This window comes from Clarias gariepinus, chromosome 5 (genome assembly GCF_024256425.1).
Source record: "Clarias gariepinus isolate MV-2021 ecotype Netherlands chromosome 5, CGAR_prim_01v2, whole genome shotgun sequence".
Lineage (NCBI taxonomy): Eukaryota > Metazoa > Chordata > Actinopteri > Siluriformes > Clariidae > Clarias > Clarias gariepinus.
In genome coordinates this window covers 30,950,299-30,965,354 of record NC_071104.1, presented here as the reverse complement: position 1 = coordinate 30,965,354, position 15,056 = coordinate 30,950,299, and the positions used below count along the sequence as shown (strand labels likewise).

Genomic DNA, 15,056 nt, shown 5'->3' with positions numbered 1-15,056 from the left:
TGTTAAATTTAATTGTTAAAGTGTTAAAGTTTTTTTTTTTGTGTGCTTTTTAATGCATATAAGATAATGTGTCTTCCCCAGTGCATGCGTGGTATGTCATGGATATAGTTTCCATCTGTAAATGTCTGTAAAAGTAATTCATGCATATACTGTATATACAATTTGCCGTCTGTCACGGAGCATCAATGTAATAAGTGTGTAATTTTTATTACAACAGTAACTGTAAAGGGACTAACTTTACTGAGTTAGTTTAACTGTATTTTTTCCTCAGTAAATTAACTTAAAGATAAGATAAGATAGGTCTTTATTAATCCCGAAGGAAATTGTTTTTCCAGTGGCTGCATATTTAAAAAGATACAAATACAATAAAATAAAAAATATAGAGAGAAAACTAAAAAACTACAGACTGTACAGAAAGGTGCAGAATTGTCTCTTGTACATTTGTTATTGCACCCATGATTATATTACACATAATATTTGATATTGCATATAGAGTAGTAATGATATAGCACACCAGATATATATAAATATTGCACATGATTTTCATAATATTTTATAATTAGTGGTTTTGCATGTGATACTGTTATTGTGATAATATTGCACAGTGTATCAGGGCATGATAGAGTTCTATTGATTATTCTGTCATGACAGCTTCTGAATGAAGGGGGAGGAGTTTAGAGTTTAACTGGTATAAATGATGTCCTGTGGCGTTCAGTTTTAGACTTTGGTAGCCTCAGTCTGTGGCTGTATGACATCAGTGACTCGTGAAGGGGATGTGATGTATTGTCCATGATACTAAGAAGTTATATTAAACAGTTTCATTTTTAATGTAGTGATTTTAACTTGGCAAAATGTTAGGATTTGTTTCTGTGACTAAAATCATTCAGCACAAGGTGCATAAAAGGAGGGCTTGTTTTCTTTATACAGTAACAACTATATATGCAACTTTTATATATGGACAATTTAAATAATTTGAATTAAATAGATGATATTCCTTCTATTTGCAGATCCTTGATGTTGACGTCCCCATTAATATTTCCTTGTCACCACATTTTCTATTTTGTTTAGCTTGTTTTGTTTTGCTTTTATTCTCTTACCCTTACGCTACCCCTCAATTTCTCTCTTTGTTTTGTTCACATAACCCAAGGGCTCTTTTCAGAGCCATTTTCCTTGCAAACATGCACAAAACAGTGTTAAGCAAGAGACAGTGTGAGCAGTATTTAAAAGACTGCTGCAGTTGCCCTTTCTGCCCAAAAACCAGTATGCTACAGTTGGTGTACTATCATATCAAAAACCAGTTCCAGTTGGCAGTGCACCATGATGGTAAGTTTAACATTTTTGCTTTTGTCACTTCAGTTAGTTTACTATGGTGCCAAACCAGCCAGTAATGCTCTGTGCATAATTTTTAAATATGTCTGATTTTTAAGTATGAATACTGTGTCAACAATATGGTACCAATAATCATTTGAATAAATAAATGTAAAAGCATTTAAAATAAATTGTTTTTTTTATATCAACGGGTCCTTTCACAACAACATTTCAGCAACAACTGTGGCATCCCACCTTCGTCGCTTTTTTGTTGTTTATTAGCAATTTCCCTCTGGGATTAATAAAGTTCTTTGAATCTTGAATATTTGTCTTGATCGTAAGTTTATAGAGCTGATGTTTGTTTGTTTTTTCACTAGATTTTGATTCAGTATAGAATAAATGTATTTGTAATGTTTACAATTCCAGTAATTCCTGAGCCTTGCAACTTTTTGCAACAATATTTCCCCTCAGACAGACATGCGGCCCCGGATTCAGCCCCGCCCTGATCTGCAGACAGGGGCTTCTCAAAATTTATGCCCCAATTGTGATTTCTCTTGTGGAGAGATAAGGTTGTAACCTGATCAAAAGCATTGGCAGCATTGGCAGTACATTGACTTACTTCGTGTGTTTTTGTTCACCAGCTTTCATTAGTCATACATTTTTGCATATGATATGAATATAAGTACTGTAGTATAGAAATGGTAAAACAGCATATGTCGCCACATAGTCAGTGCCAAACTGCCGTGGCTTATGGTCGGGATTTCCTGTTTTGCTTCCACATGTCTCCATAAGAAATCTGTTTCAAACAGAGCATACGTGCAAAGCTAAATATTGAATATTCCTTCCTGTACTTACATAAGGTTTCTGCTTTGGTGATTTTTTTTAGCAATAATTTGCACTTGCCTGTTCCTCCTCTTGTGATTTTTAGATTTAAATTCATTTAAAGGGTTTAAGAAATAAGGTGGTTTCATGAAGGATTATTTATTTAGATACAACAGTAAATCATGCTAAGAACTACTTCATAGTAACTCCATGACATGGATGATGAGTAATGCAATACACTTGGATCAGTATTTTCTTTATCGATTAGTACTACTTGCATACAAGTCTTTAAATGGTTTAGCTCCCACATACCTAACCAGTCTTCTGATACGCTATAATCCACCACGCTCCTTAAGATCACAGAACTCTGGACTTCTTGTAATTCCCAGAATTTCAAAATCTACAAAAGGGGGTAGGTCTTTTTCATATTTAGCTCCAAAGCTTTGGAATAGCCTTCCAGTGGTGTGTTCGGGGCTCAGACACAGTTTCCCAGTTTAAAAGTAGACTCAAGACGCATCTCTTTAATCTGGCATACGCGTAACTCATCCCATAACTTCATACTTCAGTACATCTATCCTGAATGGCAACTATGCTAATTCTCTCCATCTGTTCTGTACTTTTCTACCCATCCCGAGGCATCTGGAGATTGTACCAGCTTCAGTAGACAAAGGCCAACCCTGCGAGGATCCTGAGGCATCCAGAGAAGGACCAGCTCCAGCTGGATTCTGCTTTATGATGGTTGGAGCTACACATCCTGCTCCTGTGCTCCCAGTGATCCAGACCCCATATGCCCTCTGCACCTACTGACTCCCTATGCTGAACTGGACTTCATATTAATTTAAAGAATTTCTGTTATATTTAACTTTCATCTGCATAACACACATGATATTATATCATTTCTATCCGTTATCACCCAAATGGAGTCTGAGTTCCCTGTTGAGTCTGGTTCCTCTCAAGGTTTCTTCCTATTGCCATCTCAGGGAGTTTTTCCTTGCCACTGTCGCTGTCACCCTTGGCTTGCTCATCAGAGAAATTTCATTCATTCATCTCATCATTATCTGGACACATTTTTCTCACACATACACAATTTATTATTATTTTTTAATGACTTTCTTTTATTTTTGTGAAGCTGCTTTGAGACAAATACCATTGTTAAAAGCGCTATATAAATAAAATTTAATTTAATTTAATTTAATCGATTAGGTTACAGATGGTGGTGGACTTTGCAAAGAGGATGGAAATGGCAGTAGTAAATACTTTCTTCCAGAAGAGGCAGGAACATAGGGTGACATATAAGAGTGGAGGCAGAAGCACTCAGGTCGACTACATCTTGTGTCAACGTTGTAACCTGAAAGAGATCAGTGACTGCAAAGTGTTGGTAGGGGAGAGTGTAGACAGACAACACAGAATGGTGGTGTGTAAAATAACCCTGGTGGTGAGGAAGGTGAAGAGGACAAAGGCAGAGCAGAGGACAAAGTGGTGGAAGCTGAGAAAGGAAGAATGTTGTGAAGTCTTTAGGGAGGAGTTGAGACAGGCTATGGGTGGTCAGGAGGTGCTTTCAGTTGACTGGACAACTACAGCCAATGTGATCAGGGAGACAGGTAGGAGGGTACTTGGTGTATCATCAGGTAAGGGGAAAGTGGACAAGGAGACTTGGTGGTGGAATGAGGAAGTCCAGGAGTGTATACAGGGAAAGAGGCTAGCTAAGAAGAAGTGGGACACTGAGAGGACTGAAGAGAGTAGACAGGAGTACAGGGAGATGCAGAGTAAGGTGAAGGTAGAGGTGGCAAAGGCCAAACAAAGAGCATATGAGGACTTGTATGAGACAGTATGACTCGGCTAGACAGTAAGGAGGGAGAGGTAGATCTGTACAGGTTGGCAAGGCAGAGAGATAGAGATGGGAAGGATGTGCAGCAGGTTAGAGTGATTAAAGATAGAGATGAAAATGTACTGACAGATGCCAGGAGGGTGATGGGAAGATGGAAGGAGTACTTTAAGGAGTTGATGAATGAGGAAAACGAAAGAGAACAAAGAGTAGAAGAGGTGACTGTTGTGGAACAGGAAGTAGCAAATATTGGTAGAAGTGAGGTGAGAAGGGCATTGAAGAGGATGAAGAGTGGAAAGGCTGTTGGTCCAGATGACATACCTGTGGAGGTATGGAAGTTCTTAGGAGAGGTGGCAGTAGAGTTTCTGACTAGTTTGTTTAACAAGATCTTGGAGAGTGAGAGGATTCCAGAGGAATGAAGGAGAAGTGTATTGGTGCCAATTTTCAAGAACAAGGGAGATGTGCAAAGCTGTGGCAATTATAAAGGTATAAAGTTAATGAGCCAGACAATGAAGCTGTGGGAAAGAGTAGTGGAAGCTAGGTTAAGGGCAGAGGTGAGCATTTGTAAGCAGCAATATAGTTTTATGCCTAGAAAGAGTACATCAGATGCAGTATTTGCTTTGAGGATGCTGGCGGAGAAGTACAGAGAAGGTAACAGGGAGTTGCATTGTGTCTTTTTAGATTTAGAGAAAGCGTATGACAGGGTGCCAAGAGAGGAGCTGTGGTATTGTATGAGGAAGTCTGGAGTGGCAGAGAAGTATGTTAGAGTGGTGCAGGACATGTATGAGAGCTGTAAGACAGTGGTAAGATGTGCTGTAGGTGTGACAGAAGAGTTTAAGGTGGAGGTGGGTCTGCATCAAGGATCGGCTCTAAGCCCCTTTTTGTTTGCTCTGGTGATGGACAGGATGACAGATGAGGTAAGACAGGACTCCCCATGGACTATGATGTTTGCAGATGACATTGTGCTCTGTAGCGAGAGCAGGAAACAGGTGGAGGAAAATGTGGAGAGGTGGAGGTATGCTCTGGAAAGCAGAGGAATAAAGGTTAACCGCAGCAATACGGAATACATGTGTGTAAATGAGAGGGACCCAGGAGGATCGGTGAGGCTACAGGGAGCAGAGGTAAAGAAGGTGCAGGATTTTAAGTACTTGGGATCAACGGTCCATAGCAACGGAGAGTGTGAAAAGTAGGTGCAGAGGCGGGTACAGGCAGGTTGGAATGGGTGGAGAAAAGTGTCAGGTGTGTTGTGCGATAAAAGAGTATCAGCGAGAATGAAAGGAAAGGTGTACAGGACAGTGGTGAGACCAGCGATGCTCTACAGCTTAGAGACAGTGGCACTGAAGTAAAGACAGGAGGCAGAGATGAGGTAGCAGAGCTGAAGATGTTGAGGTTCTCTTTGGGAGTGACAAGGATAGATATGATCGAGAATAAGTTTATCAGAGGGACAACCTATCTTAGATGTTTTGGAGATAAAGTCAGAGAGGTGGTTTGGACATGTTCGGAGGAGAGATTGTGAATATATCGGTAGAAGGATGCTAAGGTTGGAACTGCCAGGCAGGAGGTCTAGAAAAAGAAAGAGGAGATTTATGAGAGGACATAAAGTTAGTTGGTGTGAGAGAAGAGGATGCAGAGGATAGGGTTAGATGGAGGCAGATGATTCGCTGTGGCGAACGCTGACAACAAAACAAGCTAATCATTAAACTTGTAAACTATTTCAGCTGCAATGTTTTGAACATATCCTCAGGTGGCCAAAGTGTATGTGCAGTAATCCACATCCATCTGTTGCAGAAATAAGATGCAGATGGAGGACCTGGTTCCTTTTATCCAGATGAAAGCGTGTCCAGAACCTGACCAGAATGCGGCCCATTTTTTTTGCTACAAAAATGGAGTAGATTAAAAGTATATTGATCTGTGTGCTCATGCATACATTGATATGTATGATTATTTTTTTTCTTATGCCCTTGAGAGATTTTTCTTTTTGTACCAGTTTGCCAGCAAATCAGTCAGCCATGTGAGAAGCTATTGAGAGAACTGAGGTATAGGAATATGTGCGCTCCCTGCCCTCAGAGATTGCCCAGCCTCACTTCCAGGTTGGAATTAATCTATTTCTCTTTTTCTGTTCATTGTGTTTAGTCAAAATGAAGTGTAAATCATTGTACTAAGAATAAATACTTTTATGTCTTAGATCTTCAAGTGCTATTACACTAGCAGGCTTGCAGAGCCTATAATACTGCCACCAAATACCATAAATGTAAATGTAAAGCTTGCAAGCAGGCATTTTTAGACATTTTTGCTTTATAAAGTGAAAAAAAATACCCATTGTAATATTAATCATGCTAGGTGTAGGTGGGAAAAAATGGAATGTGATAGGAATAGAATAACAGGATGTTAATGTTAGGCCAAAAGTTCAGCACATGCTGAATCAGATTACTTGTGTTGGTCTTAAAAATTAGTTTTTGTTTTCTTAATAATTTTTTTATTTAAAAATTATGCCATTCAAACATTAAAACCTCTAAACTAAATAAATTACAGACATTGTTAGGGGTGCTATGTATATCCTAGATGTATCCACACCTGTCCCAACCCCCTCCCTGGTGCCATCCATTTTACCAATATTCAAGCTCCCTTAGCATACTCAGAAATTTGGACAATACACCTCATTTTGCACAATAGCACACTGCTCTTTCATTCTCAAAACTGAACCTAATTGAACGATTGTCTGTCTGTTTAACAGAGGTGTTTGAGTCACAATACACTCCAGGAGAGCTTCTGGGAGAAGGAGGCTTTTGATCCATCCGTGCTGGTGTACGTATGGCAGTAGGCAAACAGGTACATCAACCGTACATCAACAAGTATTTGCACTAATCATAACACAATTTATGGACTAATCGATTTTATATCATATTAGTCGATATGATGATAAATTCATCACCATAGTAAGTCAGCTGAATTTACTATTAAGATGCTACAGATAATAATTTCCATTGTAAACAGTAGGCATCTCTGCTTTTGTAGTTTAGACGTATTCTCTCCAAAGTCATGTCAGTTTCATATTTAGCCCAGGAAGACACACGGCGTCCCACTGGATGTGCCATTAATGAAAATAGTGTCCCAGCCATTTAACTGTGAAAACATCATGGAGCTTCTAGTGTGGCTTGAGTTGTCCGATCGCCATGTCTTGATCCTGAAGGGAACCAGTTCCTGCATGGACGTCCATAAATTTTTGCAAACAACATAAAGACTGACTTTCAGAATTGCTGGCGAGCGTGCGTGTGTGTGCATGTGTTGGGGGGCTATTCTGGCCATCCTGCCACCATCTGAAGTCTGAGTATACTTCTATTTAAAATGGTTTGCAAATACTTGCCCTTTCATAACGAGGAAAACAACGTCTATCAGAGTCTGTGCTTAGCTCCAGGTTTGTCTGCAGGTGAGAAAACGCAGAAACATCACATTTGGACCTTTTTTTAATACATGTATTTAAAATTTAGTTACTGTCTAAATGCCTAATTTCTGCTTAAAATGCACATACAGCTTGCAGTGATCTGATCTGGTGGTGTCCGGTATCCTCTCAAGTAAATCCTCATCCATCCAGATTATCTGGATTTTAGATTGGATCTAAACCATTGCTGTACAATTGTGATTATGCTGCCAAAAACCAAAGGTACATGTGTACCTCATAGTCATTGTGTTCTCATATTATTTATTATAGTGATTAAGATTCAATTCTGACATGTACCTTTTTACAGCCCGGTGAAATATTCCAGTTAGGAAGCTGGGGTCAGACACGACAAAGCACCACTGGAGCAGATAGGATTAAAGGCCTTCCTCAAGGGCACAACAGTGGCGGTGCTGGCGCTTGAACCCCCATCTTTCGATCCGTAACCCAGAGCTTTAACCATTTGAGTCTTTAACTTTGTTATTAGGGGTCAGACACCATAGTTGCTCAGAAAGCGTGAAACCTGGAATCTGTGGAACTTGACAAAAACTGATTTTCTGTTAATGATTTTGTCTAATAGTTATAAAATTTCTAAATAAAACTCCTCTGGAAACTTTGACTGTTACAAAGCATTATGTCTTATGTGAAAGTCCTTCTACAAATGTTAAATGCATGTGTCTTTGAAGAAAAAAGGTCACCACATCAATACTGTACAAGTCCTGGTTCGTGTTACAGCTGGAACTGCTGTGTAAGATGTGCTGTTGTACAGGAGGTTTCCAATGCACATCATCTGCCCAATAAGAAACTAATGGGACCTTCTGAGTGTCATGTTTTATCATTCTAACATACAAAAGAAGATACTGATTTTTTTGCATCTGTATTTAGATTTGGATTGATTGGGCAATGAGGCCTACAACGTTAGCAAAAGTGCACAGAGCTTCAACTGAACATACTATTAATCGCTGTTTGTATAATTAAACAAGCGTATGTTCATCTTCAGGTCCCTTAAAGTCACTTAGTCTGGAGTTCATTTAGCTCATGACCAGCTTAACATGCAAAACAAAGACGAGCACAAATTTATTTATCAAGTTAAGTTCGGTGTGTATAATGTACTATACTAATAGGAAAGCAACAACATTCCATGGATTTGTTTTTGTATAAATCATTTCCTTTGCATCTATTACCAATTAGTTCAGGTCTCCTTAATTATATTTCACCCAGTCTACAATTTTATACTATGACCAGTAGAGGGCGAGTGAGATTTACAATAAGTCCAGCTTCATAAAACATGTGTTTTAACATAAATTCTTGTAAATACTTGTTTTTTTGCTTGTCTGGAAGAATGAATGTCAAATACCATTGAAATAGCTTGTAGGCACATTTGGCACACTCCTAGGGAACACAAGATGAACTTTTTTTGTTGTTGATATAAAAAATGATGTCCAGTCTGAGCTAATTTAGCCTCACTCCCTTAAAATTCATCACCGATTTCATGTAATGGTCAATTCCAAAACAATGTTCATTCATAGGCTTAATTCTGCTCATGTGGAATGGAAAAAAGGGATCAGCACTTGTCTGCTAACATGAGCCAGTATGTCTGCTTCCCCTGGCCAGAGACACTAACCCGGAGTTGGGAAATCAACCTGGACAGGTTACCAGTTAATCACAAGGTACCATGTAGACACAGTCACACTAGAGGCAATTTTTCTGCCAATCCACATGATTTGGAATATCAAAGATTAGAATTTAAAGGAAACTCACACCTGAGCACACACAAACTAAGCACAGACAATAACCAGAGTTTGGGATTAAACTAGGAACACAGGCAATGACACTACCTGCTGTGCCACCAGATGTCACAATAGGACAGAATGAATATCCAACTAACAGTTGCCAAACAGGTTAGTACATGAAATGAGGTTGTTGAAACATTGCCAATGTTTGAGTCTATTTCCCACGCTGCTGTCATCTCTGTCCTGCTTGTTAGAACTCTGCATCTACATGAAAACTTGCTTAAACTTTAAGTACTATACAAATATGATGTTCAACTGAAAAAGAAGATGGTTTAGAGTTCCTTAAATTGGAATCAGCCTCAGGGCCTTAACTCAAACTCCTGGCCTCATTTATTAGAATGTCCTTCTGAACCATAAACAGTTTTAATTACTTAGTAACTGCGCTGATCAATCCCACAGTAGATTTAAGCTTTTTAAAAGATGAGATCATAACTGGCCAATCTTAAGCGACTGCTTAAATGTGGAGGGGGGAGGGCAAGATCTCTATACAGTATACACCTCACTTTGCCACATTATTAAAGCATTTGCAGAAATCATACTGACCATTTCCAGTGAGAGATGCTCATCTAAATAGAAGGCTACAGAGATTACAAATAGATGACATTGCACTCCACTGTAGCGACAGTGGTTTCAGGTTCAATTCACACACTCAATGGGGACTCTTTAGTCCACTGAGCTGTATAATGAGGTGGCTGGGTATTTCATACAGCCAGCTAAATGTGTAAAGCTTCTTTTCCTAGTCGGTTTTCAATGGCATGCCTGGACCACCTTCATGCGCATACCATACCCCAAATACACTCCCTTGGCACACACAAAAGCAAGATGTTAAGCAAGGATTTTTATGTGCCCATTTTTCCCCCCCCAAATAACATCTTTTAAATAACACCATTTCACGGTTGGCAATAGAACAGTTAGATTTTTCTTCTTTTTGCTGAAAAATGTAGAGTGTATAAAAAAAACTAACTCAATTATCAGTAATGCAATACATATTTATTTAACAAGTAAACATGAGCTCATGCATTCTTTTCTGCTAGGTAATCAGACTTCCAGCTGTGTTTTATGCCAGTATAAAACCACCTACACACCTTAAACAAATAGAATGTGTATAGAGTCCTGCAAAGCTATGAGAATAGAAAAAAAAAAAAAAAAAAAAAAAAAAAACTCTGAAAGCTTAGAGAGAAAATCTTCAAGTGAGGAGTCAAAGATTTCTGATACGAAATTTGTCTCAGGTCCTTGATATGCACCATTCACCTCAAGCATACACACTTCCTGTTCAACTTTGCACATGCACATAAACTAACATCCTGGTTCATCGGTTGCTAGTGGTTTTGGCTCAACACTTGCGAGGCTGCTGGATGAAGAAGCAGCGCTGCATGTGCAGTTTCTCTGCGCTTGGTCTGACCTTCCCGTGCCGCACCGACACTGGAGTCTCGGGGAAATCATGGCCCAACTGCAAAAGCAAAAAAAAAAAAAAAAGGGGGTTAAACGGAGTTAAACGCTACTTTATTCTTGCTTTTGTTTTTTAACGCCATGCCAGCTCCTATGGCTATATTCATGGTGAAAGTCAGTTTATGTTATTCGATATTAAAACTAGACAAGCTGTTTAATTCCCCACCCAAACAACTTTAAAACTAAATGTGTACTTCTTTTAAAACTTTTAAATGGGTCAACAAATTTTCCTACACACCCCTTTGTAAGAAGAGGACGTGCAAAAAACTTAAATCTTATTCTAGCGCACTAACATTTTAATACATTACACATAATGTGCTCCTTTATCACCATTACAAATTGTGGGGGAAAAGGTTAATTGGTTACTTCTCCCACACATGGTCTTCACATGACATGTTCATGATATAGGAGGCTAAGAAATTAACAAACCTTCTCTAGTGGGCCTCCTATTAAAATACCCATTTGCTGCATCCGGGTAAAGGTGGTAAGAGACCTGCAACACACCACAGGTAAAGAAATGCACTGACAGAATAAAACACAATTTCAGGTTTTGTTTAAAAAACATAAGTAGGGGGCATGCATGGTGAGCTCACAAGGTATTATTCATTACTTCACCCTGTGCAGTTTTTTTCCCCCCACCCTGCATTATTAACAGCACTTATAGTTTTCTTTGTACATTGCATTTCTTTACAGACTTTCTAATATTTTTGAAAATACACTGAGCATTGCTCACTGGATAATAAAGAATGAAATTTAGCTCTGTACCTGGGTTTATCGGCCCTCTTGCTTTCCTTCTCCGGGGTTACATTATCCTCACTGTTTTTCTTAACAACTCGTTTTCCTCCTGCTTTCACTAAAAAGGAATAAACATGCAGGTTATTCAAAGCAGTTAGAAAGCGAAATGGCTCACAAGTTCATTTTCCACAGGCCACAAGATTTACAAATGTACACACACCAACTATGTTTGGCTCACCACCTGTGTTAAAATAAGTGTTGCAGAAACGTTCCACTTTGCTGATCATACTGCACCACCTCCATCAAACAAGGCTTCTTGGTTATTTTGCTCTTAAGATTGCCTGCTAGCTTTGAAAATTATGAATACATTTTAAAATCATTTTGAGGACCTAGGGCTTGTGAACTTCAGTAGGGCAAACCCCATCCTGGGACTAAAACTTGGAGCAGAGTCTTTAAGGCTGCTGGTATTGCAAAAAATATATATAATAAAACGATGAAAGAAGGATTACTTCAATGTATGCATTTTCAAATTCTCAGTTATTTGACTGTCAAAAAGTGAAATATATACAGTAGATTTGTTACACAGATTGATATTTTAAGTGTTCATTTCTTTTAATTTTGATGATTATGGCTTACAGCTAATGAAACCCAAAAGTCAGTATGAGAATTACTCAGTAATACATGACAGAAGCCCCATAGATAATCTATTAAGTATTGTCTAGAGGTAGATGAGGGAAAAACCTGATCCAACAATAAACACAAACTGAAGGCTGTTATCAAAGCAACCTGGTCTTCATTAACACCTCAGCAGTGCCATAATGATACAGGTATTCGTGCAAAAGGAGCCCCATAAAGTAATTACAAATTAACTTTTTGTAATGTAATATTTTAAGAGATTCTGTATTTTCATGAACTTGAAGCCATAATCATTCAAATTAAAATAGCTTAAAATAAAATCGCCATGTAATGAATCTAGAAGATTCTATGAATCTTTAATTCTTTTTAAAATTAAATAAAAAAAAAATGAAGAAAAAAAAAAAAGTTCTCAACTGCTAGTTTCCTCTCTATTTACAGTGTGTGAACAGTGTAAAGTGTCCATTCTGTTGTTTTAAATTGAAAACTAAATTGCACTTTAAAGTAGCGGGACAATAGCACCTTTACTGACACAAACATTTCATTCCATACTTTTTGTTTCACACATACTTTTGATATACTTCTTAGTATAATTACACTTTGCACATTCTGCATTTTTAGTCACTGACTTATTGTGTATACAACTTTATTCTGTATACAAGGTCGAGGAGGGCCCTTAAGCCTCTACCAGGAGACTTAGGGGATAAGGTGGGGTACGCCCTGGACAGGATGCCCACACTCACACATTCATTCACATACTATGGAATGCCAATTAGTCGAATCTGCAAAATGAAATTATAAAAAAATAAATAAAAATTAAAATCTGACCCTCTTCAATCCCCCGCAACCCCGTATACGGTGTAGGAGTTAATGTATTTCAAATCTGTATAGTCAAAAATACAGGAGTATCTTTAAGTATATTGTCTCAAATCCAAGCAAACACATTCATGGGTGAAATCCGAACCCAACAAACCAGTGTATACAATAAAGCCAGTGTCTAAACGAGAGACGACTCCCTAAACACCCCGGGGCTCTAGGATTAGCACAATAATAGTAGCTAAATATCTTCCTCCACTTAACTCTTACACAGCCAGCTACAGAATCAATACAGCACGAAAGGTCGATGCTGTTATGTACCAAAACCCAAGAGTCAAATAGATACCAAATGTTATCCGGTCAACGGTACCAGCTGTACCATGTGCTAAAGCTGATGATTCAACAGGATACAGGAAAAGGATTTTAAGCTTTGGCATGGCTTTGTTTTTAATATGTTACTTGTAGAGTGCTGCATCGTGAATAAAAAAAATGGCATAAACAAATTATCTTTTGGTGAAATGTGGAAATTTGCAGAATGAGTAACAATGCTGTCCATAACAAGAAAAGAAAAAAAAAGCAACAACCTCTTGTCATTCTAGTTAACATGTTAATTTCTTGTACTTGTGTACATATTTATTCTTTTTAAAGACTGTAAACTACATACAATAAACAAATAATAAATTGTAATGCAATGACAAAACACAAACAAGTGTTAATGTATTTTTTCTCTGATCCACATCAACACAATTCAAATGGTCCTAAGCTAAAGCTTCTTTGTGCTAAATGTTTTAATATGCAAACCGCCATAAAGCCTCAATCAGTACATCAATTTATCTATAATGGCATCTGGCAACTTCATAAACATGTTAGCACACATTAGCTACTTCCCCCTTTGAAGACTTACAGTAGTACTGTAACTGCAAGGTCTACTTGTGAAGTTTTTTGTTTTTTTTTTTAATAGTCGCTTAAAAGTTGAAAGTCGCTTTTAGTTGGCACTAAGCCAGCACATAGCCTTTGTGCAACAGTGAACACAAATTCTTAAGTTATTAGCTTTTCTGGCGGCATTGTTAAAATTAACTGGATAGACATGAAGTAAACATGAAACTTATTTTTGTTTTTGAAAAAAAAAAGCGTTTGCGACTTCCGTTTTCGTCACTTAACCGTTTACTGGCTTATGGAACTTTTCAATGCTGTATAAGTCACGTTTATTGTTGTGATCCCTGGTCACGTGACTAAATACGCGTTCTTGAAAATCTTGCATCTTAAAAAACAACACAGCTATCCGGATTCCCAATTTTGGCACTTTTATTTTGTTGGGATTCGTCGTGTTTTACTTTTTTTTAACTAGATCAATATTTTAGTCGTAGTTAAAACATTCAACCATGAAAAATGATGAGACCTTTATTGTTTCCTTAATGTGTAATCTGTAATTAATCTACTGTACCTCACTACAACGCTGCGGGTCGACAATATCTTATACACTCTTACATTGTTACATTGTTGTTGTGATTCGCGAACGTCATCAAATCATTTTTTTTTTTTTTTTACATTTCAAAATCAAAATTTACAACAACACGATCTAAAACTTCCTTACTGCAGTTTTAGATATAACATTTGTTTACATTCCGTTTCACATCAAACCAAACACAAACCTTTCACCCACTTTCTACACAGGAAATCATACCTGCAGGAGGATGACCAGCCTTTAGAGATAAAGGGTTTTTCATCCCAGCTTTAGTCAACTGCACCATGTTCAAGTTCACAAAAACACACACACAAATATCCTCCGCCCCCCGAGTCAGCTCTGTTTTATACTCCTGAAATGAACGCAGCACTGAGCCGTCATCAATGTGGAAAGCCTACAGTGCCACAACGCCCCCAAAACAGTCACATCACAGACAAGTAAAAAGAAAAAAATCACCTCAGCATGAAATTTCAACTCTTGAACTTGGTATACTTTTCTCAACTACTAGTTCCTTCTCCATTTACAAAGTGTGAACAATGTAAAGTGTCTATTCTGTTGTTTTAAACTGAGAACTAACTTGCACTTTAAAGTAGTGGGACAATAGCACCTCTACTGACACACACACACATTTTATTCCATACTTCTTGTTTCACACATACTTTTGATATACCTCTTAGTATGATTACACTTTTTTGCACATTTTCACTCACTCACTGACTCATTGTATATACCGCTTTATCGTGTATACAGGGTCGAGGAGGGCCTCGAAGCCTC

At 38.0% G+C, this 15,056-nt stretch overlaps 1 protein-coding gene across 1 annotated transcript; it reads right to left on the bottom strand.

Moving 5' to 3' along the window:
• Window positions 1-10,152: 10,152 nt before the first annotated feature.
• On the bottom strand, window positions 10,153-14,650 carry LOC128523807 (death-associated protein-like 1-B). The gene is made up of 4 exons (XM_053495946.1): window positions 14,502-14,650; window positions 11,399-11,486; window positions 11,063-11,126; window positions 10,153-10,634 (listed from the first exon to the last, which is right to left on the bottom strand). The coding sequence occupies exons 1-4, from the start codon at window positions 14,566-14,568 to the stop codon at window positions 10,518-10,520; spliced, it is 336 nt and encodes a 111-aa protein (XP_053351921.1). The 5' UTR covers window positions 14,569-14,650; the 3' UTR covers window positions 10,153-10,517.
• Between the last annotated feature and the right edge of the window lie 406 nt (window positions 14,651-15,056).